At 40.6% G+C, this 26,867-nt stretch overlaps 1 protein-coding gene across 1 annotated transcript in view; it reads right to left on the reverse strand.

The window, feature by feature from the left end:
• Positions 1 to 6,652: 6,652 nt before the first annotated feature.
• The window catches only part of LOC307139516 (uncharacterized protein), a gene marked incomplete at its 3' end in the record, with an annotated part of 28,670 nt that continues 8,455 nt past the window's right edge, over positions 6,653 to 26,867 (reverse strand). Inside the window, exons 6-13 of the mRNA XM_079838511.1 lie at positions 25,463 to 25,933; positions 22,873 to 23,115; positions 14,342 to 14,745; positions 12,265 to 12,360; positions 11,920 to 12,150; positions 11,787 to 11,809; positions 11,586 to 11,704; positions 6,653 to 7,197 (exon numbers count right to left, since the gene is read on the reverse strand). Of these exons, the coding sequence (XP_079694637.1) occupies positions 6,653 to 7,197; positions 11,586 to 11,704; positions 11,787 to 11,809; positions 11,920 to 12,150; positions 12,265 to 12,360; positions 14,342 to 14,745; positions 22,873 to 23,115; positions 25,463 to 25,933 (2,132 nt within the window). The remainder of the gene's footprint in view (positions 7,198 to 11,585; positions 11,705 to 11,786; positions 11,810 to 11,919; positions 12,151 to 12,264; positions 12,361 to 14,341; positions 14,746 to 22,872; positions 23,116 to 25,462; positions 25,934 to 26,867) is intronic.

Here is a 26,867-nt window from a genome sequence, read left to right on the forward strand (position 1 = left end):
CGCCCCCCCGCGGGGTGGATTGGTGTTCACCTCAGTATACGGTGCCCACTCCACTTCGTTGCCCTCAGGGGACCGTTCTGCCGACCCCGCCACCCTTGGTGCTTCAGGGCGCAGCGGTTTCCAGCGAGCTCGTGACTCGGCGTCCACAGGACAAGGTGTCACACTCGTAGCCTCCAAGGAGGTTAGAAACGCAGCCAGATCAGTTAGGTGCTGCCAGTACGCTTCAGGCCGCTCGAGAGGCTGGTTCCCTTAGTAGATTTTCTGGCAGAATGGAAACGTCTACCAAATATATCGCTATGGGTCCTGCAGACGGTAGAAAAGGGGTACAGATTTCAGTTTGGGTTCCACCCACCTCGTTTCAACGGAGTGCTGGTAACATCAGTACGTCCCGAGCAGGCTCTGATAATGGAACAGGAAGTAGAAACCTTGTTAAAAAAGGAGGCTATAGAACAGGTCCCTGTACAGAACAGAGAGTCGGGTTTTTACAGCCGGTACTTCTTACTTCCAAAAAAAAGGATGGAGGGTTGCGCCCCATATTAGATCTTCGTCATCTGTATTGTACAGTCAGAAAACTAAAATTCAAGATGCTGATGCTAAGTCAGATTGTGACCCAAATCAGATCCGAGGATTGGTTTGTCACAATAGATCTGATCTGACCGTACGGACAACACATCGGTGGTTTCCTATGTAAATCGTCAGCGGGGTCTGCGTTCGCGCCCACTGTGCAAGCTAGCACACCAGATCCTCCTGTGGTCTCTGGGGAAGTTACTCTCCTTGAGAGCAAACTTTATCCCGGGGGCCCAGAATATAGGAGCGGACATCCTGTCGAGACAGGGGCTGAGGCCAGGGGAATGGAGACTTCACCCCGAGGTGGTGAAGCTCATTTGGGAGATTTACGGCCAGGCGGAAGTGGATCTTTTTGCGTCTCAGAATACGACGCACTGTCCACTCTGGTTCTCTTTGACACATCCAGCTCCTCTGGGACTGGATGCCATGGTACAGACGTGGCCGATGCGGCGTCTGTACGCATTTCCCCTAGTTGTTCTGCTCCAGGGAGTTCTGGAGAAAGTTTGCCGGGAGGGGATAAGTCTACTGCTAGTAGCTCCTTACTGGCCGAGCCGGATTTGGTTCTCGAACCTCGTAACACTGCTCGATGGCTCACCTGGAAGATTCCGATCAGGAGGGATCTTCTATCTCAGGCGGAGGGCTCAATATTTCACCCCCGCCCAGAAATGTGGAACCTGTGGGTTTGGCCGCTGAGGGGGCCGAGCTCATAGAGTCTGGTCTCTCTACCGAGGTAGTGGAGACCATTCTTAGCTCCAGAGCTCCATCCACGAGGAGACTATATGCCCTGTAGTGGAGGTTGTTCACTTCTTGGTGTCAAGAACGACAGTTAGATCCAGTCAACTGCCCTGTTGGCTCAGTGCTAGATTTTCTACAAGAGCGATTCTCTTCTGGGTTGACCCCTGCTACACTAAAGGTGTATGGTTCATCTATTTCTGCTTACCATGCCCATGTGGATGGTATTACTGTGGGGAGGAACCCGTTGGTAACTCGTTTCCTTCGTGGCACTAAGAGGCTGAGGCCTGCGGTGCGCACTAGAGTTTCTACTTGGGATTTGGCTATAGTGTTGGAAGGTTTATCTGCGGCTCCGTTCGAGCCACTTGACATCATCTCAGAAAAGTTTCTGACTCTGAAAACCATCTTCCTTCTTGCCATCTCTTCTATTAAGAGAGTAGGAGACCTTCAGGCCTTATCAATATCCCCTTCGTGCTTGGAGTTTGCACCAGGGATGGTTAAAGCTTTCCTTTACCCTAGATTAGGGTATGTTCCGAAGGTGTTAACCAATGTTCCACGGCCTATAGTGCTGCAGGCTCTCTGTCCTCCTCCATTTGTTAATCCAGACTAGGAAAGATTGAACCTTGTATGACCAGTGCGAGCACTGGATGCTTATGTCCACAGAGCTGCCCTGTGGAGGAAAGCAGATCAATTGTTTCTTTGTTTTGGACCTCAGAACAGGGGTCTCCCTGCGTCCAAACATACAATGAGCAAGTGGATAGTCGAGGCTATCTCACTGGCTTATGGGTCTTCTGATCAGCAGTGTCCCTTAGCTGTCAGAGCCCACTCTACTAGGAATATGGCAGCCTCTAAGGCCTTGGTATCGGGGGTTTCCCTCAAAGAAGTCTGCGATGCGGCCGGTTGGTCCTCGCCTCTTACGTTTGTGAGATACTATGATCTTGACCTGGAATGTGCTCCAGGTTCTTCAGTGCTCCTGTCTTGAATGTGCCACAGTTTCACACGACAGGCATTTGGTATTATGGCGTTTTGGTATTTCGTTCCCAAAGCTGTCCCTAGTGGACGCAGTGTGAAGTTCCCTCGAAAGGGAACGTCTCAGGTTATGACTATAACCATAGTTCCCTGAGAAGGGAATGAAACACTGCGTCCCTTTGCCATACTCCCTGCATCCCTGTGATCCCTTGCTTCGGCAGTTTAGCTGAAGTGCGATCGGACCGGATGTATATTTATGCTTTCCTGGGCGTGACGTCACCCGCCCGTGACGCTCACTCTCGCCATTGGCTGAGTTGACATACGTGCATCAGACGCTATCACGCTGTGGGAGCAGCCTCAACTGTGATTGTTTTTTCTGTTTACTAGCTGGGGTGGGACTTGCGGTTTTATTGGGTCTCTCTGCTGTTTTCCGCTGATTAAGCTGAAATAATTAAAAACCATCAGACTAAACCATTTTTAGGGAGGGGGGGTGAGAGGAGTTTTGGAAAACTTATTTAACTAAATTGCATGTTTTGGGGTTTTCATTGAACAATCAGGCATACAAATGTATATATTATAATGATTCATAAGAGTAGAGGAATATATAGCATAACTACTGAATTTAGTAGGGCCCCTGGGCAGTGGGGGCCCCTATAATTGTCACACCTTTCACCCCACTAGCGACGGCCCTGCCCATGCTTGTACATGGCACATGTCATTTTTAGGAATATACACGAAAGCTGCAACTATTACAGTAATAGTCAGAAATCTGATCGCCCCTAATGGTGTGCCTCATGCTCCATCCATTGGGTCCTCGGTATGATCTATCCTGACAGAGATTTGCAGAAATAAAGGACTCCACATCAATCTATACTAGAATAATGATTTCAGAATAATACAAGATAAATCAAGATTAACATTTGAGTTAACATTAACATTTAGTTTTAACATAAGTTTCAATCTTCCTCATCCTACCAGTGACTGCAGTGAAGTTAAGATCATTTTACCAATCGCACTGAGACCTTTAAAAAGATACCAAACATAAAAGGGAAAAAACAATAGATTCACAAGATACATCATCTGTGGTTTTACACCTTCCGTGTCTTGAATCAGGGGGCAGGGAGTCGGGCGAGGGAGAGGGGAGAAGGTTTGGGCAGGCTGATGATGTCCCACAGTCTTTCTGTGAGATCTTCTCTCCAGATTAGTGAGTTTTATTGTGCTATTGCAGGGGGTTGGATCTCAGCTTTTGTCTTAGCAGTAAAAACAATCCTAACCCTAACCCATCTTTAAAAGTTCATGATTTTGAACACAGCTTTGAAGCGTTTACTAAAGAGCTGATGAGTTGCCTCAGTGAGTTTGATTAGGAAGAGTTCACAAATGTTGGTGTGTCTCCAGGAACAGGTTTGGAAAATACTGAGTTACAGCATCATCTCCTGCAGTACATGAGCCTGTCCAGCAGAGGGAGACACACACACACACACACACACACACACACACACACACACACACACACACACACACACACACACACACACACACACACACACACACACACACATTTTGTGGAGAAAATCCTACAGTTGACTCTTGATATGAGAAGCGTATCATCATAACCAGGAGCAACTGCACAAGTCATAACTAGTTTTATAACTGACTAACCAAGTGTGGGACGCTCCCATTGGCTCTTTATTTGCTGTGTTCAGAGTCCAGTGCTGTGACTGCTGGGATTTCTCAAAACTATTTCACAAATACTGATGGTGATATCAAATGGTTTAATGAGCACAGTTTCTCTTCTGGTGTTGATATATTTTCTCACGAGTTAATTAGCTACTGAAATTCTACTTTTATTTCTGTCAAATTAAACACAAGATTATTGTGACCAATACATATAATAATAAAATAAGTGAAATTTCCAAGCAGTTGGAATGAAATTAAATTCACGGTCTTGTAAAAGCATAGATCTTATTGTGAACGATTCATCCATGTACACATTCATTTTTTGCCCTACAATTTTTCTTTTCTGATCATCTGTTACACTTGAACACAACACATAAGAAAAGATCTGTCACGATTTCCTTTTCACTGAGACTTTAAGTCAAGTCACCTTTATTTATACAGCGCTTTATAATATACAGATTGTTTCAGAGCAGCTTTACAGTGATAAACAGGAAAATAATGATCAATGATGCAAACAGAAATCAATTCTGCTGTAAAGAGACAACAGTGTCATTGATCAGCTGAAGTCAGTTCAGTGTTGATTCAGTTCAGTTCAATAACTGTGAAGATCATCAACTATTAAATGAGTTCAGTTCATCTATAAGCAGCTCTGCAGGAGATCATTTTGTTATTCAGTTCAGTCACAGTGTTGATGTTGTTGCTGTCACCAAATCCCAGCATGCACTGCAGTCTCTGGTGCTGAGAACGGTCCTGTTACATCATCAATGGACATTCTGTCTTGCACATGGTATCATGACTTATATTCATCTCTGCAGTTGTATTTAAAATACACTGAAGTGCTTCATTGTTCATCTGGTGTGGTGATTTCTGTTATTATTTATAGTGTATATTTTTCAGCTTCTGTTACATAAGGCAGTTTTGTGCATCCATGAAAATCTGTCACTGAAACAAACCTTTAACCAAATTAAACCATAAAAAAGAGAAACATATTTTAATTTTCAAACATTTAAAAAATGTTCTAAATAGTGGTTTGCAATTATTTAGTTTGTCTTGTTATTCTGTCAAACATGATGTAAGAATATATAAACAGCTGCTATTCATACTGTATGTTTCCAGAGCTTGATTTATTGGATACATTTTAAATGTAAGTGTGATTGACGAATGAGACGCTTTGATTACAGTGTTATTATTGAAGCATCATTTGCAAAACTAGAAAAACTTGCTCTAACTCAGGGGTGTCCAAAGTCCGGCCCGCGGGCCAAATGCGGCCCGGGGATGAATTTCAAACGGCCCGCAGCGCGTCTATTAAAATGTATTATATGGGGCCCGCCACGGATCATTTACAAATCATGCAGTTTCGCGATGTCGCCGCAAGGTGGCAGTACTAGACTTTAGGCCAGGGAAACAGCGCCCAAAGCGGAACAGCGCTGCTTGTGCTCTGCGCAACTCGCGAGCTCTGACTCTGAACAAATGTGTTTACCTGCTGACTGTCTCGATCACGCGCCCACTAAACAGCCTTCCGAAGCCCGTGAGAAGTGTTCGAGTTCAGCACTGAGGTCTCCGGTACTGAATCTCTCTGTGATTTGATTTAATTTAAATCCAGTTAATAAACAACACTAACGTGCAAATCAGCTGAGCCGATTCAAAATACTTTTCAAACAACAATTCGCATTTCGAATTTATCATGGATTTACTGTGGTAACACCTGTAACCGTGGTAATTTGTCAGAAATGTAGGTTAATATCTAATTTTATTTCATTTGTAATGTAGACATGTATTAAATGAGTAATAAAGGCCAAATTGCAGACAAATTTTTTTTATCATAAACTTGCAGTTTTGTGCATTTGTAATTATGTCTACAGACTAAATACCATTATATATATATATTTATATTATATTTTATATTTATATTTTTTCATTTAGTATTTTTGTCCTGTTTCTAGTTTAAATATATCTAAAAATTATTAAATCAAGATGTTACGAGATAAGTTAAATGACATTAGATATTTTTTCTTGTTTTCTGGAAAATAAAATTTAATTGAAGTGAGTTTTTGTTTAAAACAAGCAAATATATCTGCCAATGGGGTAAGAAAAATAATGTTTCTGTTTGGAATCTTTAAGGAAGATTTTGGAAGATTATTTTTCTAATCCATTGGCAGATAATTTAGTTTGTTTCAAGCAAAAACTCAATTCATTTTTATTTTTCCCCCCAGGAAACAAGAAAAAATATGTAATTTTCCTTAGTAAAAGCATCTTGGTTTAATAACTTTTTGATATTTGGACTGAAAAAAGACAGAAATACCAAGTCAGAAAAGCATGTTTTGTAGTGTGGTTTTACCTGTGGTGATCTAAATAGAACTCTATTCTTATTTAAATTTAATAATTGCTCTAACTCCATAATAATATAAAAATTTTACCCATTAAAACTTTTTGGTTGATGAAAGTTTTACAGATATTGTTATCTATCTATCTATCTATCTATCTATCTATCTATCTATCTATCTATCTATCTATCTATCTATCTATCTATCTATCTATCTATCTATCTATCTATATATATATATATATATATATATATATATATATAATAGAAAAGGGACCGGCCCCCGGGTATGTCCACAACATCGAATCCGGCCCCCTTTAAAAAAAGTTTGGACACCCCTGCTCTAACTTGTAAAACTGAATTAATCTGGAAGCAGAATCAGATTTAACTGTGATTTTCTGCTGTAATGATCAGTTTAACTGGTAAGATCCTCAGAGGAGAAGTTGTGCAGCGATTATATAAGAATGGAAACACAGTCTCTGTGAAGGACGTCCTGAATGTGCGTAAATGTGTGTTAGTGACAGGATCAGAGAATGACACTGTTCCTCTGTCATAGTCCAGCTGAACTCTCACACGCTGAAGCTTCACTTTAACAGGAAAGACAGTGTAGGGTTGATCTGGGGATTGAGAGAAGTATTCGCTGTTCCCGTAAAGCACAAACCAGACATTAGACTCAAAGAAAACCCGTCCCTTCCTTTGGTTTGATGCTGTGGTTATTCCAAGAATCCAGTGTGTATTGTCACCAACCTCCACATCCCAGCAGTGTGTTCCTGAGTTAAAGCCCTCAGATCCCAGGACACATGGAAACCCGTCAATCCTCTCTGGATTATCAGGAAGTGTTTTATCTTCATCACTGAGCGACACACTGGTCAGATCAGACGAGAGTGTGAGCCGAGGAGCTGCTGTGTTTGGATCTAGAGTCAACGGAGCTGCAAAGAGAAGAACATCAGATTACAGGAGGAAATATGATCAGAAATGTAAATATAAAACATAAATCCTGCTATCATAACAATGGTCTCTCAGTTTCTGTCAGAATGGATTGAGGCTTCAGGTTTAATATCAGTATTCAACTAGATTAAAAAGTTAATCGAGACAAACTTTAATTGGCTTGAAAAAGCTGGACCAGAAAGTTTGAAAAAGTTAGAAAAGTTTAAAGTTTGAAATAGTTTGAGTTTTAGTTAGTAGTTTAGACCTGCTATGCAGTTGCTAGGGTACTCAGGTGGTTGCTGTGCGGTTGCTAGGGTACTCGGGGTGGTTGGTAAGGTCTTGCTATGTGGTTGCTAGGGTACTCAGGTGGTTGCTAGGGTGGTTGCTATGCGGTTGCTAAGGTACTTGGGGTGTATGTGGTTGCTAGGGTGGTTGCTATGCGGTTGCTATGGTATTTGGGGTGGTTGCTATGTGGTTTCTAGGGTACTCTGTGTGGTTGCTAGGGTCTTGCTATGTGGTTGCTAGGGTACTTGGGTGGTTGCTAAGGTCTTGCTATGTGGTTGCTAGGGTACTCAGGGTGGTTGCTAGGGTGTTGCTATGCGGTTGCTAGGGTATTCTGAGTGGTTGCTACGGTCTTGCTATGTGGTTGCTAGGGTACACTTGGTGTGGTAGCTATGGTGTTCTGGGTGGTTGCTATGCAGTTGCTAGGATGTTCTGTGGTTGCTAGGGTGTTGCTATGCGGTTGCTAGGGTATTCTGAGTGGTTGCTACGGTCTTGCTATGTGGTTGCTAGGGTACACTTGGTGTGGTACCTCTATGGTGTTCTGGGTGGTTGCTACGCAGTTGCTAGGATGTTCTGTGGTTGCTAGGGTATTCTGGGTGGTTGCTATGATAGATAGATAGATAGATAGATAGATAGATGATAGATAGATAGATAGATAGATAGATAGATAGATAGATAGATAGATAGATAGATAGATAGATAGATAGATAGATAGATAGATGATAGATATATAGATAGATAGATAGATGGATAGATAGATAGATAGATAGATAGATAGATAGATAGATAGATAGATAGATAGATAGAAAGATAGATAGATAGATAGATGATAGATATATAGATAGATAGATAGATGATAGATAGATAGATAGATAGATAGATAGATAGATAGATAGATAGATAGATAGATAGATAGATAGATAGATAGATAGATAGATAGATGATAGATAGATAGATAGATAGATAGATGATAGATAGATAGATAGATAGATAGATAGATAGATAGATAGATAGATATAGATAGATAGATAGATAGATAGATAGATAGATAGATAGATAGATGATAGATATATAGATAGATAGATAGATGGATAGATAGATAGATAGATAGATAGATAGATAGATAGATAGATAGATAGATGATAGATAGATAGATAGATAGATAGATAGATAGATAGATAGATAGATAGATAGATAGATAGATAGATAGATAGATAGATGATAGATATATAGATAGATAGATAGATAGATGGATAGATAGATAGATAGATAGATAGATAGATAGATAGATAGATAGATAGATAGATAGATAGATATATAGATAGATAGATAGATGATAGATAGATAGATAGATAGATAGATAGATAGATAGATAGATAGATAGATAGATAGATAGATAGATAGATAGATAGATTAATGAGTCTCTATGGTTTAGTTCATTGAATGTCAGTTGGAGTGAGTCTGGGCTTCAGTGTTTAGTTTTGAATTTTTGACAGTTGGACAGTTTGAAAATCTGAACATTCCGTCAATGAAAGTCTATGGGAGTTTTTCCGAGTTTTAATCAGCATTTTTAGGAAAAGCGTAAGTCCGATCAGTTAGAAAAGATATAGCAACTCAAGCCAGAACCGTCTGAAGGTCTGATACTGGACGCGAATGACGCGAATAATTCGCGCGAAGTTGGACGCTTGAACATTTTGAGTTTACTCGCTTCATTCGCGTGACATTCACTTCACAACAGAGCAGCTTTTCCTCATCCAGTTCTTCTGCCGCTGCTCTGATGACTCTGTGGCGGCTCCAGATATAATTCGTCTTGTGATGATGTAACGGCCGATCTTTGGTCTCATGGATCTATAATTTGTTCCCTGGCGAATCGATTAGGCTGAGGGCAAAGTGAAGTTTCATTACTTTTTTATTTTTAGGCTATTTAACTTTACGTTACCGTTGTAGCCGACTAGCGCTGACTTTGAATGTTTGACTGAATTGTTTGCTTTATTTCATGTATAGTTTATTATCAGTGTTGGGGAGTAGTTAACTACAAGTAGCTAAGCTACTAACTTAACTACATTTTTCTACTTATTTGATCACATACTAAAATCGCGCGTTACTACCATCTTTATTTCATTGCACATCTTGCGGCTTTACGGTTCACAGAGAAGAGATCGTCTGATGATTATGTAAAGGACGTACAGGAGTGGGTTGATAACTTCACACAAATCGACTAGTAAAGGTCACACTTGATTTATACAAACAAAAGATTAAAACGCTGTCTGCGTCGAAGACTTAGAGCACATACAGGTGAATAATAGCCTTTTTAAATTGATTATCCTGCTATATATATATATATGCAATTTTGTCTACTCCTGTGTATTAAAGTTGCTTATATTTTGTTCCTGCATTGATGGGACATGACATTTGTAGCGATTTTGCACTTGACAGTCAGTTTGAGATATAGACTACATTTGAGTTTTGTATATTTGGATAGTTTACAAAATAAAACTTTACTCTTATCATAATTGTATTGCATTGTGTTGTTTTAAACCCCAAACATTAAACTTAAAACATTCTTCATTAATGATTATTCAGTTATTTGCAAATATGCATTTAATTGTAAAAAAATAAATAAAAGTAGTTTCGATGTAGCTAGTTACATTTTGGTAGTAACTTGTAGTGTATCTAACTACTTTTTCAGAAGGGTAGCTTGGCTGTAGTTGAACTACTTTCATGTTTAAGTAGCTTGTAGCTTGTCAAACTACTGTTTCAGAGTAGCTTCCCCAACACTGCTTATTATACCTTTTACTTCTACTTTTGTATTATTGATCATACATTGCATTTAACAAAAAGAGACTGGGTTGTGTTTCATGTCATTTCATGTTATCACAGTGATAATTATATTGTCTGAACCAGATATTAAAGGATTAGTTCACTTTTAAATAAACTTTTGCTGATAATTTACTCACCCCCATGTCATCCAAGATGTCCATGTCTTTCTTTCTGCAGTCGAAAAGAAATTAAGGTTTTGGATGAAAACATTCCAGGGGTTTTCTCCATATAATGGACTTCAATGGGCTCCAAACGGTCCAAATACGAGCGTGGTCATAGAAGTATACGTAGATGCCTCATTAGCGCCTGCACGGTCCAGTACAATGAGGCATCTACTATCGATATATCTATGACCACGATCGTATTTGACCTCACTTGGCGGAAGTTATGGCGGAGCTCAGAGATGATCACGTTCGTCTGATAAGAGGTAAAATAATAGCATAAATACTGCTGGGTTTCTCGCAGAAACTGATGGTTTGGCTAGATAAGACCCTTATTCATCGTCTGGTGTCGTTTAAAGCTGCACTGAAACTGTCATTTGGACCTTGAACCGTTTGGGGCCCATTGAAGTGCATTATATGGAGGAAACCCCTGGACTGTTTTCATCCAAAACCTTAATTTCTTTTCGACTGCAGAAAGAAACACATGGACATCTTGGATGACATGGGGGTGAGTAAATTATCAGCAAAAGTTTATTTAAAAGTGAACTAATCTTTTAATATACAGATTTTCTCCTCATTGTTGTCACTAGAGCTAGCTCCTGATTGGCTAACGCGGAGCGAATATCCGCCAAAGTTCAGATTTTTCAACTTGGGCGATTCGCGCCATTCACGCGTCAAACGCTCAATTCTCGCCGCCTCATTCGCGCGAATCGCACCGCAGAATGTCTATTTGCGTCTTTGCATTGACTTAACATGTAAATCACTCGAGCGAATCGCGTCATTCGCGTCCGCTGTGAACGCACCATTAGAGTCAGAAATTTAGAGTAAGAAAAATAATAATAATAATATTACGTTTAATCGGATTGGCCGATTAAATTTAATTAAATGGCTCTTCCAGGCCAACTTAATAAACACTATTGTATCCTAATACATAAGCAGAGACCATGAGGAACAGACTTCTGTAGTCATTATGAGTTCACTGTATGATCTGATGATCTTCTGAAATACAGTTCAGATTCACTCAGATATTCAAGAGATTATTAAATATATTTCTCTCAGATGTTAATGTTGTGTGTGTTTGTATCTGAAGGATGTTTTGCGCTGGTGTCAGATCTGCTGAGACTCACTGTGTTGGACAGTTTCCAGCATCTTCTTCCAGACTCTGAACGGCAGGTTACCCAGGTAACGGGACACATCAATCAAAGCTCCAGAACTCATCCGTGGATCCGGCTGTGAGATCTGGACTCTGGAGGAACATTCAGGAGTCAGAACTGCAGTGAATTTGAGTTCAGATCCACTGAGAGAAGAGATACGAGCAGCTCACTCACCTTTCCATTGAGACGCTAAAGTTCTGGAAAATATAGAGTTTGAAAACATGTTAATATCTTATCAAACACTCTCATTGTCAGTGAGTCTCAAGTTGTTTTCTGCTCAAAGAATGAAGCCAGATTGATTGTTCACCTTTAGAAACGAGACGTCATTGGCTTTCATCATCTCCTCCATGTCTCTGATTGTGTGTGAAAGAGCTGAGATGTGTGTGTTCATCTCCTCCAGCTTCTCCTTCATCATCTGCTTCTTCTGCTCCTCTTCCTCCCTCAGTGCAGTGATTGTAGCTTCTTCTTCGTCTCTGAGAAACTGATGAAGCTTCTCAAACTCTTCTTTAATCTGACGCTCTGTGTGCTCAGCTTGAGACTGAAATCACATCACATTCACTTCAGTCAGCTCTGTGTGAACACACACTCCACTAATGTCAATGATAAACTGTGTGTGTGAATGTTGAGTGTTTAACTCTTTACACATCCTCACCTCGATGTGTTGGATTGTTTTATCACACTCTCCTTTCATTTCTTCTCCATGTTTGAGCTTGTTTTGTAAGGACGTCAGCGCTGTATTAAATTCCTCCTACAGGTTAAGATGAAAATCTGTGAAACTTATGAAGCTATAAGAGGTTTAAACATTGTGTGTCTGGATGTGTTTATTGTTATATTAATATTTTTATGCTGAATGTGTTAATCTCAGAAGCATTTGTGCCTGAAAATGGCAGGACATATATTGAACATATGATGAACATCAAGAAATCATGTTTTTACCAAACAAATGTGATTTTTGCAATGGCCAATTCTTAATTATTATATCCATGCAGTTGTAAATTTGTGGTTGATCAAATGCAAATGAAAGTTCACTATATTGCCAAAAGTGTTGGGACGCCTGACTTTACATGCACATGAACTTTAATGACATCCCATTCTTAATAACCATTCTCTAAAAGCTTCAGCTCTTCTGGCTTTCCTCAAGGTTTAGGAGTGTGTTTATGGGGATTCTTCTAGAAGCGCATTTGTGAGGTCAGGCACTGATGTTGGACGAGAAGGCCTGGCTCTCAGTCTCCGCTCTAATTAATCCCAAAGCTGTTCTATCGGGTTGAGGACAGGACTCTGTGCAGGTCAGTCCAGTTCCTCCACACCAAACTCCTCATCATGTCTTTATGGAGACGCTTTGTGCACTGGTCAGTCATGCTGGGACAGGAAGGGGCCGTCCCCAAACTGTTCCCACAAAGTTGGGTGCATGAAATTGTCCAAAATGTCTTGGTATGCTGAAGCATTAAGAGTTCCTTTCACTGGAACAAAGGGGCGAAGCAAAACTCCTGAAAAACAACCCTACCCCATAATTCCCCCTCCACCAAACTTTACACTTTGGCACAATGCAGTCAGGCAAGTCCCCTTCTCCTGGCAACCACCAAATCCAGACTCGTACATGGGATTGTCAGACAGAGAAGCGTGATTGGTCACTCAGAGAACACGTCTCCACTGCTCTAGAGTCCAGTGGCGGCTCACTTTACCCCACTGCATCCCACGATTTGCATTGCACTTGGTGATGTAAGGCTTGGATGAGCTGCTCGGCCATGGAAACCCATTCCATGAAGCTCTACACACTGTTCTTGAGCTCATCTGAAGGACACACAGGAGTTTGGAGGTCTTGAGCTCTTGACTCTGCAGAAAGTTGGTGACTTCTGTGACCCTCAGCATGTGCTGACCCCGCTCTATGATTTTACTATCACTCCGTGGCTGAATTGCTTCCACTTTGTTATAATCCCACTAACAGTTGAGCGTGGAATATTTAGCAGTGAGGAAATTTCCTGAATGGACTTATTGCACAGGTGTCCACCGATCACGGCCCCACGCTTGAGTTCTCTGAGCTCCTGAGAGCGGCCCATTCTCTCACTAATGTGTGTAGACGCGAACACACACACACACACACACACACACACTCCTGAGAGTGGCCCATTCTCTCACTAATGTGTGTAGAAGCGAACACACACACACACACACTCCTGAGAGCGGCCCATTCTCTCACTAATGTGTGTAGAAGCGAACACACACACACACACACTCCTGAGAGTGGCCCATTCTCTCACTAATGTGTGTAGAAGCGAACACACACACACACACACTCCTGAGAGCGGCCCATTCTCTCACTAATGTGTGTAGAAGCGTCTGCAGGCCTAGAGCTTGAGTTATTCACCTGTGGCCATGAAGGGATTGAACACCTGAACTCAATGATTTGGAGGAGCGTCGCAATACTTTTGGCAATATAGTGTATGTTAGTATCAAACACTTTGGTGTGTCTTGTAATGAATCACATATTATTATTGAAAAAATATTAATAACCCATCTATTTTTTCCCAACATGTTTTGTGCCAATGCTGTTACATTCAGGATGTGAACATCAGAGCAGTTGAAGCTTAGTGGAGAGTTTAATATCAGTAGTAAGTCATGGAGATTTAGTCTGAGCAAAAGTAAATAGGCTACTAGTCTATTGTACACACAAATAGTACTGTGTGTTTATCACTGTATTTAGCACATGAAATGAGAGACATTTGTCTTACCTTGTGAGATGAAACCACTTCACTGAAGGGTCTGAATGTGTGTTTGGTGTGTTTCTCTGAGTCTCTGCACACTAAACACACAGGCTGTTTGTCCTCCAGACAGAAGAGTTTGAGTTTCTCACTGTGTAAACTGCAGATCTCCTCAGACTCTGATGAACGCCTCTCATTTCTCTCCTTTATCAATGAATCACACAAGTTTTTTAACTCTAGATTAACTGGAGGATGACCTCTTGAGGATCTTCTCCTGCAGACGGGACACTCCTGAGTTTCCTTAGTTTTCCAGAACTGTTGTAGACACTCTTTACAAATACTGTGACTACAGGACAGAAAAACAGGAACCTTGAAGATTTCATAGCAAATAGGACAAGTAGGATCTTCAACAGATTTTGAATCCATTTCCTTGTCTTGTAAAAGATCCAATAATCTACAATTCGCTTTCACTTTCTAAACTTTGCTTTGAAAAGTAAATAACCATTACAAAAAATCTAATTCAGAAACACACAATAATCCTAATATAAAGCGTCTTCCTCTGTTCTTCACAACTGACTCGTTTTAGCTTTCAGTCAAATGAAAGGTAGAAATAAAAGACTAGTCACTTCCTGATTGTTTTATAAGAGGGCAGTATTTCTGGTGAACTTTTGGACCTTCTGAGGCCGGTTACATAAACCACTAAAACTAGTCATAAGTTAGTCTTTTTTTTTTCTTTAAGACTGTTCATAACTTTAAGTCACATAAACATGTACATTGGCATAATTTAATATAAAAAACTAAACTGATTGTCCTTTGATGAACTGCTAGTGTGTCATACTATAAGACTGTCTCCTCCTCCAGCTGGAGTGCTCATGATCTCCACTAGGGGGCTCTCCTCCCGACTCTTGTGCTATCTTATCATGGACTACATTACCCATAACCCACTGCCTGGACTCATTATGCTTGATTATATTCAGCTGTCTCCTTACCTTGTTAACTCTGCTTATGCTTTTAAAATGTCTCTTTCATACCCTGTGGAGAAATCATGTGTGTCCACTCGCAGGTGTCGGGCTATGAACTCTAAAACTATTGAGGATTGTTGTATTGTGTTTAATGAGGTCGCCTCTTCAAACTTGTATTATGAAAGTTCACCTTCACACTTGTGTGTGGATGAGCTCTCTTCTTTTACCTCTGTGTGCACCAATATTTTAGACTCTATTGCCCCTCTGAAGACCAGATGTGTTAAACCAACATTAGGACCATGGTTAAACGACTCCACCGTGCCCTTCGTCGGGTGTGTAGACGTGCAGAGCGTGAGTGGTGGAAGGATAAGCTTCAAATTTCTCACAATATTTTTAAGGGTCTGTTGTCAAATTATCAGAAAATGGTCAAACCTGTGAGGGCCAAATATAGTTCTGATCTTATTGAAAATAACCATTGCAATACTAGAGTTTTGTTTAGTACATTGAACGCTGCTGTTAAACCTCCTGCCTCTGATAGTATATTTCTGTCAAAATGGTGATTTTTTTTAAACATATTTTATGGACAAGATTGCTATTTTCCTCTATTTCCTCCCTATTCTAGCTTGTGCTGCTCTGGGTAATGTTCAAACTTAGTATTTCAAGCACTTTTTGTGTTTTTCAGTTCATGACGGACTGTTGCAATTTTGTGTACAGATTACAAAAATGTTTAGAAGGTTTTAGCAAATAGATGAAATATTGTCCTGCATGAAATTGTACATAAAGATCAGTCATATTGTGTTAAAAATCAGTTAATTACAGATCATCTTCATTTAATTAGGGATGTTTTTGATTTTGCCCATTGAATTGATGTTAAAGGGTTAGTTCACCCAAAAATGAAAATTCTGTCATTAATTACTCACCCTCATGTCGTTGGACACCCGTCAGACCTCCGTTCATATTCGGAACACAAATGAAGATATTTTAGTTGAAAGCTGATGGCTGAGAAAGGCTTCACACAGGCATTCAGTACATTGACACTTCCAAGATCCATGAAAGGCACTTAAAACGTTGTTACAAAGTATATCTCACCACAGTGGCTCTACAATAATCATACAATGCGACGACAATAGTTTTTGTGCGCAAAAAAAAAATCAAAATAACACCTTTATCCAACTTGTTCTCGACTTCCGTGTGTGCCTCCACGACGCATGCGTGAGAATATGACGTAGCGCCGGTGTTCGGGAATCCATGAAATACACACTTAAGCTCCATTTTGAGCACTACGCCGAGACCTAAAGCACGATCAATGTAGAATCCAACAGCTTAGACACGCGCGTCTTCCTCTGCTCGTAAACAAATCGCTTCTGGGTCATATGTCCGAACGCCGGATCTGCGTCATATTCTCGCGCATGCGTCGTGGAGGCATACACGGAAGTCGAGAACAAGTTGGATAAAGGTGTTATTTTGATTTTTTTTTGCGCACAAAAACTATTGTCGTCGCATCGTAAGATTATTGTAGAGCCACTGTGGTGAGATAGACTTTGTAACGACGTTTTAAGTGCCTTTCATGGATCTTGGAAGTGTCAATGTACTGAATGCCAATGGAGGCCTGATTGAAGCCTTTCTCAGCATCAGCTTTCAACTAAAATATCTCCATTTGTGTTCCGAATATGAACGGAGGTCTTACGGGTGTCCAACGACATGAGGGTGAGTAATTAATGACAGAATTTTCATTTTTGGGTGAACTAACCCTTTAATATGGGCCTTTTATCCTTAGGTCAAGAAAAGGCTTTCAATAGGGTTGATCATGTTTTTCTGTTTGACACCCTTAATGCTTTTGGTTTTGGGAAAATATTTATCTCTATGATCAAACTTATATACTATATACTAAAGCAACTTGTACGTATGATTAAAATGGGTGGTGGGATAAGCATCCCTATAAATATAAGAAGAGGTATCAGACAAGGTTGCCCAATTTCAGGACAATTATATAGTATTATAATTGAACCGTTGCGATGTAAACTGAGAAGGGAAGTAATGGGTTTACAGGTTAATACCATGAATTGCTTTATTAAATGATCTGCATTTGCTGATGATATCACAATTATAATCAAAGAGCAAAGTGATATTCAGGTACTCAAAGAGGCTTTAGGGTGTTATGGTAAAGCCTCATCAGCTGTAGTCAACTGGAGCAAAAGTCATGCTTTATGGTGTGGAAGAGTTTCTAAAGGGCCAATACTTCCTGGTGGGCTACAGTGGGGGAGAACAGGTTTTAAATATTTAGGGTTTTTCATAGGGACAGACGAGTATAGGGATAAAAACTGTGAGGGCCTTGTGGAGAAAGTGTGTGCTCGGTTGTCTCGCTGGAACTGGTTCCTACCCCAGCTGTCCTATAGGGGGAGGGTTCTGGTATGAAACAATCTGGTTTGCTTCTTCATTATGGCTCAAAATTACAATACTAGAACCTCCTGAAAAGCTGGCGAGAGAAATACAGCAGCGGCTAGTAGACTTCTTCTGGTCGGGACAGCATTGGCTGAAGGCTGCTGTGCTATACTTACAGAGACAAGAAGGAGGCCAGGGGCTGATTGACATTAAATCGAGACTAAAGGCTTTTAGGATCCAGACAGCACAGAGACTACTCTATGGTGTGGAAGTGAGCTGGGCTGAAGTTGCATGTGCTCTCCTGAGAAGAGTAGGAAACATGGGACTAGACCGTCACCTGTTCCTGAGGAATCTTAACAAACTGGATTTGTCTGGACTGAGTCTCTTTTACAGATCACTCTTCAAATCATGGACACTTTTCAAGTTCTCACAGGATGAAAGTGAATTTGTGGCTGAATTTTGTTTCTTTAATTCTGCTCTGGATGTGGATGTTCTTAAATCGGACACTCTTAGAAAAGCCATGTGGGCACTAAACACTTTCACATCATCTTCCGTGGAACTCACATCTGTGGATTTGTGTCACGGGGTGACAAAAACTGAACGGGACTAAGATCCTGGTGAATGCAGTTATTCAGGATTTTCCAGTGAACATCCGTTCTATGCACTGTGAATCTGTTGCCATGGCAGCGGGGCTGATTGCCTGAGTGACAGCAGGTGTGGGGCAATTACAGAGAACGCTGTGAGAGGGACACCTATTCAGATGGGGCTTTAAAAACAGAGAGAAAACAGACTATGGTGTGGATCTCCTCCCGTATGATGCTGTGTTTGTCAGCGGGTTGTTCTTTTTATTGAGGCTGGGCTGTGGAGTGGGGAAGATTGAAGCTGTGGAAGAGAAAGGAAGGAGTGAAGGATTTGTCAGCGAAGACTTGAGGAATATCGTCAGTAGTGAGAAAGACGCAAGTGATGAGTATTTGATCCGTTGTTTATATGCACTAACACTGAAGTGGTGTGGAGAGTTTGGAAAATGTGTGGCACGAGTGAACTATTACACCGAGTGAATTAATGATCTGTCTCTAACTTCTGTCCACTCCTTGCCGAATGTGATGATCGCTGCACCGTTCTTCTGCTTTCCCTGAGCGAAGTCAAGCCCTGATCTAGGACGAGATCCGATCTGGTGGGAGAAAAGACCGGTGGGTGAGTGCTGGCCCGAATGCACGGTGTGCGAGTGGAATTGCAGTGCCTGAAGTGACGATTCACACGGTTTGTGCTGTGAAGTGAAATTGGTGTGTGGAGAAGTAATAGAAGTCTGCCGTGCACTCTCCTCCTACAGTCTTCCACCCGCTGTCTCTAACGAAGGGTTTTGATAAAGCAACCGCCCAACTTCCTGCTTTGAGAAGACCCGGCCCCGTTAATGCTGAGTGCTTCATATATCATGTACTGTTGAAACTGTGCTGTGTCTGTTCCAGTGCTCAGCCGAAGTGAGCGTCCCGCTCAAAGTGCCCTCCCCGCCTGGTGGTCTCCACACACCCCTATTGGAAGCCTTTACCCTGTTCAGAAGAAGAGAAGGTATATCAGTTGGAAAGCTTCACATACTGTTGAACCGTTGAGACCTTGTTGTACTGTTCCAGAGCTCAGCTGAAGTGGAGCGTTTCGCCCCAAAGTGTCCTTCCCGCCTGGTGGTCCCCACACGCCCTTATTGGAAGCCTTTACCCTGTTCAGAAGAAGAGAGAGGTAATTCGGTTGAATGTTCCATATACTGTTGGACAGTTAAACCTTGCTGTATTGTTCCAGTGGCTCGCTTGCCCCCACATCTGAGTACCTCCCTCCGGAGTAACACCATTGACTCGCTTCGCCTCCGCATCTGCATACTTACCTGGTTCCAGTCTGAATGGGGTTCGTATGACCACGACCTCCCCTCTTGAGTCCCGTAGAGGAGTACTTACCCAGTGACCTACCTGGACGGCGCGGGGATTCCCCCCTGATTCCCCTTCGAGCCTCCGGTCCGTCACGATCGTTCCTCCCCTCCTGTCCCAGGAGGTCTACGGACTCCTGAACTGTCCTGGCGGCAAGAAGAAGATTTTAATTAGGACTTCTCTAATTTACCAATCTTTTAATATAATAAAAAAAACTGTATTATTTTATTCCCTTGTCTGTCTGGTCCTTGACACGTTCCTCGAGGTGGTTCCCGGGTTTTTCAGGGGTGGGTGCAGTCTGGCTTGGCCCGCCCCGACCTGTGACATTTGCATGTTAGTGTTGCTCGAGATAGTCCTAGCAGATGCATTATGTATTTTCCTGGAGTATAGACTAATTCAAAGTCATACCATTGCAGTCTCCTCATTAGACGCTGAATGCTTGGAGACATCTCTTTTGGACAAAAAAATGGACAATTCAGATTTTTTTCTGATAATCGCAGTTAAAGGCTTATGATCCTGTTCTGCTGTGAACGATGGTAAGCCATAGACATAGTCATGAAATTTCTCAAATCCGAAGATGAGCCCAAGGCATTCTTTTTCGATCTGAGCATATCTGCATTCAGATTGCGTCATCATCCTAGAGGAATAGGCAATCGGTTTCCAGCCGTCAGCATCTGCTTTCGTAAGACTGCGCCTAGAGACCATCCTTTGACGCATCCGTGGAGATTTTGGTACTCTTATGCCTAGTTCAGGCTGCACGATTTTCAAACTCGTTGGATCACTGCTCTTTTCACACTGTATGACTATCTGGGCCAGCATTCAGTCTCTGCTGTGTTCACACTGACCGATGGATCGGCCACAGGGAGTTTCACACTGCATGACTGTACAAGAGGAAGAATCGCCGACAGCTCTGTCCCGTCCGCAGATTATGTTTCACAACAAAACACACACAAGAAGTGAGAAGGAAACAGCGCAAGATCACACGAGTGTCAGACTGGAGTTCTCACGTGAGACTGTAATTGTTATTAAAAAGAAAGACTGCAGTGCAGAAACTTGCGATCCAAATTGTCTGTGCGCTGATTTGCAGCAAAAAGGAGAAAAAGAAAAAAGATTATGGAGGAGGAAATGGTTGGGTAGACACAGGGAGCAATGATTGAGTTGGAGGTACATAAATCATTTTGCAATGTGCTACTGTTGCGGCTGGTAAAGCAAATGTTTGTGCTTTGTTTCTGTTTAATATAATTGTAAATATATCTATTAAATACTGATATTATGGTCTATAACTCCTCCCTGAACCTCCAGCTGCCCTGTATCTTGCTCTCTCATTGGCTGTCGGTTAGGGGTGTGATGATAACCGCATCACCACAATATTGCGGTAATGAGATGCCTACCACGGTGTGAGGTTTGCTGTGGTGAAAGTTACAGGAGTGCATATATAGTGTTTGATATGAACTATAAACACAATAATCTTTGCTTATAATTTACTGTATTCCGTGAGCTCTTTATATGTTCAAGGGCTTCTGGAGAAAACAAAACCTTTCTGAGCAAGGGAGGGACAGTCCATTAAACACATTGGGGATTTATTGTGTGTGTGTGTCTGATTAGCCTATTATGAATTAACTGCTAGGTTTCAGTATTTGTGATTAGGGATGCTCATATTGACAGTTTAACGTTAACCGAAAGTAAGATTTTTCTCAGAGAAGGCGCCTGCGCTGCGGAGCCAGACGAAAGTAAGCAAGGCTTGAGAGGCTGTTTTCTGCCGCGGGTCTAACTGTCAACAGGCTGTGCTCCAGACTAACCCACATCACTTAGACATGTTACTTTTAAAAAATAAAAACCATACAAGGTGAGGATTGAGGTAGGCCTGCTATTTTTATTTGACGGAAAAAAACAATTCCGGTTCTTCAAAGCTTCAAACGGATTCAGTGTATTTTCGTTTTGTCAAAATTTAGATAATATATCTAAAAAATATTTAGTGTATGCCTATTTATTTTATGCTTTTTATTAATATTTCTGTTGTCAGAAACGCTGCAAGTGCGTGGACATGTGAATCCAGGTTCTGTTGTTCAGTCTGTTCTGTAGCCTATGCTGCTGTTTGCACAGTAAATACACCCGTCTTTTTAACGGGTCACAGACATTCATTAATTGTATATTTATTTAATGCCAATTCTTATCAGTCAACGGTTAATAATCGGATAATGAGCAGCGGTTGTCGGTCGGGAAAATTAACCGAATGAGCATCCCTAGGCTACGTGTGATGTTTACACATAATGTTAAATTAAATACATACAAACACAGGCATAAAAGACAAAAGCATAACGTAAAGAATTGGAGTTAGATTTTAATTGCAAGTGGCGATCCTTCTCTTATGCGGTTTAGGCAATAGATGATGGCACTAGCACCAGACGACATTATTCATGACTCGCTATTTGGTTGAAGAAATGGCGCCATTCCGTACCGTTGAGAAAAGAAGAGAAAGCTGCAGAAAGAACAAGTCGAGCTCAACCTGCCCTAACATTGCTTAGTTCTGATGAGTTGTGCTAAACTTCGATTCTTATTTCTTTAGACATTGTTTTTCAGGTAAAAGTCTGTGGATATAAACACACTCGTCCAAACGCAACTTGCTGAAACTTTGAATAATTTATTCTACAAAAAATGGGTTGCAAACAATGACAAAAACTGTTCCATTATTCCTATTAAACTCAAAAGATATCGAAAAAACAACAAAGTTATATAAATAAATTTTATTTAATATTATTGTTGTTAATATGTCTATTCGGCCTAGCCTATGTTAATAATTCGATTTTTTTTAAGGCGAATACGAAACGAAATAACAAAATTGAAAATCCTGTGAATAACTGGGCAAAACTTATATGGAAACGCCAATCAATGCTCTGAATTTCTGCTTCCCATTTACATGATCAAGATAAGATAAGACTTAGATTTAGACTTGCCGGTTCACTTAAGCGGCCAAACAGCCGAGCACTTACTAGGCTAGCTCTTTATATTGCATTTTAAAAAAGGTTGTTTAAGTTTAGCCTAATTAATAGTTAATTATTAATATTTACAATCACTATCTATCACTCTGTCAACTCTATCTATCACTCTATCTATCTATCTATCTATCTATCTATCTATCTATCTATCTATCTATCTATCTATCTATCTATCTATCTATCTATCTATCTATACATCACATCCCAGTCCTTTGAAAACATCACCAAATTTGCAAACAATGTTATTTGTAGTTTCCTGTTGAGATACACTCTTTTCACCAGTCCTAATTCCTGGCAGGCTTTGTCACCAAGGAGAGACTGATGATCATCTGGGACAACAACAACAAAGAGCAGGTGATGAGTTTTGTTCTTGACACACACTCTGAGTCTGCACACACCTGGAGTCTTTATGTCCTGTCCGTTGTAGGTTTTGAGCGACACAGGGTTTCTTTTTATCTGTGGCTTGATTTTCATTTCCTTTTTGTCACTTATGCTTATGAGATTGGCCTTTTCTCCTGTATCAAGTTTAAGCGGGACAATGATTCCATTGACTTGTAGTGACACAATCCATTTGTGTCACAATCCACAATCCAAAGTACAGCGAGAGCGATTCGAGAGCAGTCGGCTAATACACTAATGCTATAGCGGTAAAACCTCTTTTTATGTAGTCGCGATGATATATTGTCATGTTTAGCAAAATAAAACTGATTAAAAATGTAGACCGCACTTCATTGATAGTGTAGGCTTATATGTTGAACTTTATTCTTGTACAAAGAGACGCTGTATTAAGCAGTATATAAAGTATAACATGACAATAATGTCTCTGAAACATCCGTGTATTGCCAAATATTGCATTTATTTCACTTCAGCTCAGGGCCGGCCCAAGCTCAGTATAAATTGTATTAGTTGTAGTTGTGTTGGTTACATCATGTCTGCCTGTCATGTTTTTATCCTTATACGGTTTTTAATTGTAACAGTAGCAAACCCACAAGACTGATCAGGCGTTAATATTCAAAGTCTTACAGTAAGTCTTACAATATTGTTTACACTGGGATATGTACTTTTTTTAAGTAGTCTCTTATGCTGAATATGCTCACTTTTCCCCAGGATTATTTGATGAATAGAAGGTTCAAAAGAACAGCATTTCTCTGAAATAGAAAGCTTTACAAAAAAATCCTAAAAACATTGTTCAACACTGATAATCATAGATGTTTGTTGAGCATCAAATCATCATATTAGAATGATTTGTGAAGAATCATATGACACTGAAGACTGGAGTAGCCTCATGATGATAAATGTAGCTTTGATCACAGGAATAAATTACACTTTACTATACACTCACATAGAAAACAGCTGTTTTACATTATAATATTATTTTACAATATTTCTGTTTTTACTGTATTTTTAATCAAATAAATGCAGCCTTGGTGAGAAGAAGAGACTTGTTTTAAAAACAAGAAATGTTGATTTCTTTCAAACATTAAACAGAGCTTTTATTTTGGCGGAAATAAAATTTTATTTTTTGTATTCCATTCGACTGTGTAGAAAGAACCTTTTTATTTTCTAAATAAAAACTTCCAAAATGTAGGCTACACAACTTATCATTTCAAGGGAGAAACTGGAAGCTATGTTGTCTACTCTGTCCAAAACACGTCAGACAATATATTCGCACTAAACCATATAGCGCATTCTCAAATCCATCCATTCACAAAAAGGTTAGCGGGCAACTGACGAGTAAGTTTTAGCGTAGATTTTTCCGCCCTTTGGACTTTGAACCCTGACTAACAAGCGAATAGTGTCCAGCCGATGGCGCCGAATCAATCCGTGCATATATTAGAAAACTTTTTTGCAATTTATTGCAATAATTGGGCTTGGGCGTTGCGTTGCATTCTGGGACGTGGCGGCCATGTTGATGGCCTCTTGAATGTAAACATACAGCAAATCGAACGAGGAGAAGCAGAGTTGGGAGAAAGAAAAACTACGTTAAATTCCCGAAAAGGATGTGGAATTTACCGTGATACATTAAATAGGGAAGACAGGGATCCCGAACCGGACCAACGGGTCCAGCAGCAGCAGCCGGAGTCAGAGGAGCTGCACTCGGAGATCCACACGCTTGTGATGAGAAACGGAGGAGGCTGCTGGATGTGTTGTTAGCAATGCCCTTTATTGCTTTCCCTGTCTTTTATTTCAAAGTGTCGGTACTGAAGTTTTGTGGACAACAACGGGGGTAAGAGACCTCAAATATCTGACTGAACAACGCAAACGTCATGACTCTACTGAGATGACTGACTCTAATCAGAGAGTCATTGAGAAATTTGCTGGCCAGAGAGAAAGGAGAGCAAAATTTAAGTTCAAATAGTCAACATGCTAGTCTGTTGTGGCTGTTTTTTGTTGTTTTTCCTTTCCTCATTCAATTATATGTGGGAAATGAATGTGTAAAAAGATAAAAGTGAAGACACTGTACAATCTAAAGATCTTTCCAAATTCTGTAAATTTGTTCTGATGAACTAATCACTTTATCTACTAAATTTGTGCCCTTATGTCTTTTTGAAAACATTTTAAATCCTGCATAAATTTTTCATATGGTATTTTCATACAAGGTTATATTCATTTTGAAAAAAAGAAATTAACCTGCAATATGCCCTTTAAGTTCATGAGTGTAACTCTTTTCTGTATCCAGTGTAAAACATATTTATCAAAGGAAATGAGAAAATTCCCACAAACATACACACTTGTGCCAAAATTGATTGAATAAGACACTTTGATTACAGTGTTATTGAAGCATAATTTGCAAAACTGAATTAATCTGGAAGCAGAATCAGATTTAACTGTGATTTTCTGCTGTAATGATCAGTTTAACTGGTAAGATCCTCAGAGGATAAGTTGTGCAGAAATTACATAAGAATGGAAACACAGTCTCTGTGAAGGACGTCCTGAATGTGCGTAAATGTGTGTTAGTGACAGGATCAGAGAATGACACTGTTCCTCTGTCATAGTCCAGCTGAACTCTCACACGCTGAAGCTTCACTTTAACAGGAAAGACAGTGAGGGATTGATCTGGGGATTTTGAGCTGTATTCACTGTTCCCGTACCGCACACACCAGACATTAGAGTTAAAGAAAACCCGTCCCTTCCTTTGGTTTGATGCTGTGGTTATTCCAAGAATCCAGCCTGTACTGTCACCAACCTCCACATCCCAGCAGTGTGTTCCTGAGTTAAAGCCCTCAGATCCCAAGACACATGGACACCAGTCAAACCTCTCTGGATTATCAGGAAGTGTTTTATCTACATCACTGACCGACACACTGGTCAGATCAGACGAGAGTGTGAGACGAGGAGCTGCTGTGTTTGGATCTAGAGTCAACGGAGCTGCAAAGAGAAGAACATCAGATTACAGGAGGAAATATGATCAGAAATGTAAATATAAAACACATATAAAGACTTTGTTGAAAGAGATCATAAATCATAACAATGGTCTCTCAGTTTCTGTCAGAATGGATTGAGGCTTCAGGTTTAATATCAGTATTCAACTAGATAAAAAGTTAGTCGAGACAAACTTTAAGTTGGCTTGAAAAAAAGACAGACCAGAAAGTTTGAAAAAGTTTGAAATAGTTTAAAGTTTGAAATAGTTTGAAAAGTTTAAAGTTTGAAATAGTTTGAGTTTTAGTTAGTAGTTTAGACCTGCTATGTGGTTGCTAGGGTACACAGGTGGTTGTTGTGCGGTTGCTATGCGGTTGCTAAGGTACTCAGGGTGGTTGATAAGGTCTTGCTATGTGGTTGCTAGGGTGGTTGCTATGCGGTTGTTAAGGTACTTGGGGTGTGTGTGGTTGCTAGGGTGGTTGCTATGCGGTTGCTAAGGTATTTGGGGTGGTTGCTATGTGGTTGCTAGGGTACTCTGTGTGGTTGCTAGGGTCTTGCTATGTGGTTGCTAGGGTACTTGAGTGGTTGCTAAGGTCTTGCTATGTGGTTGCTAGGGTACTCAGGGTGGTTGCTAGGGTGTTGCTATGCGGTTGCTAGGGTATTCTGAGTGGTTGCTACGGTCTTGCTATGTGGTTGCTAAGGTACACTTGGTGTGGTAGCTATGATGTTCTGGGTGGTTGCTATGCAGTTGCTAGGATGTTCTGTGGTTGCTAGGGTATTCTGGGTGGTTGCTACGGTGTTCTGGGTGGTTGCTATGATAGATAGATAGATAGATAGATAGATAGATAGATAGATAGATAGATAGATAGATAGATAGATAGAGAGTTTAATGAGTCTCTATGGTTTAGTTCATAGAATGTCAGTTGGAGTGAGTCTGGGCTTC

This window comes from Gobio gobio (genome assembly GCF_949357685.1).
Source record: "Gobio gobio genome assembly, chromosome: 16".
Lineage (NCBI taxonomy): Eukaryota > Metazoa > Chordata > Actinopteri > Cypriniformes > Gobionidae > Gobio > Gobio gobio.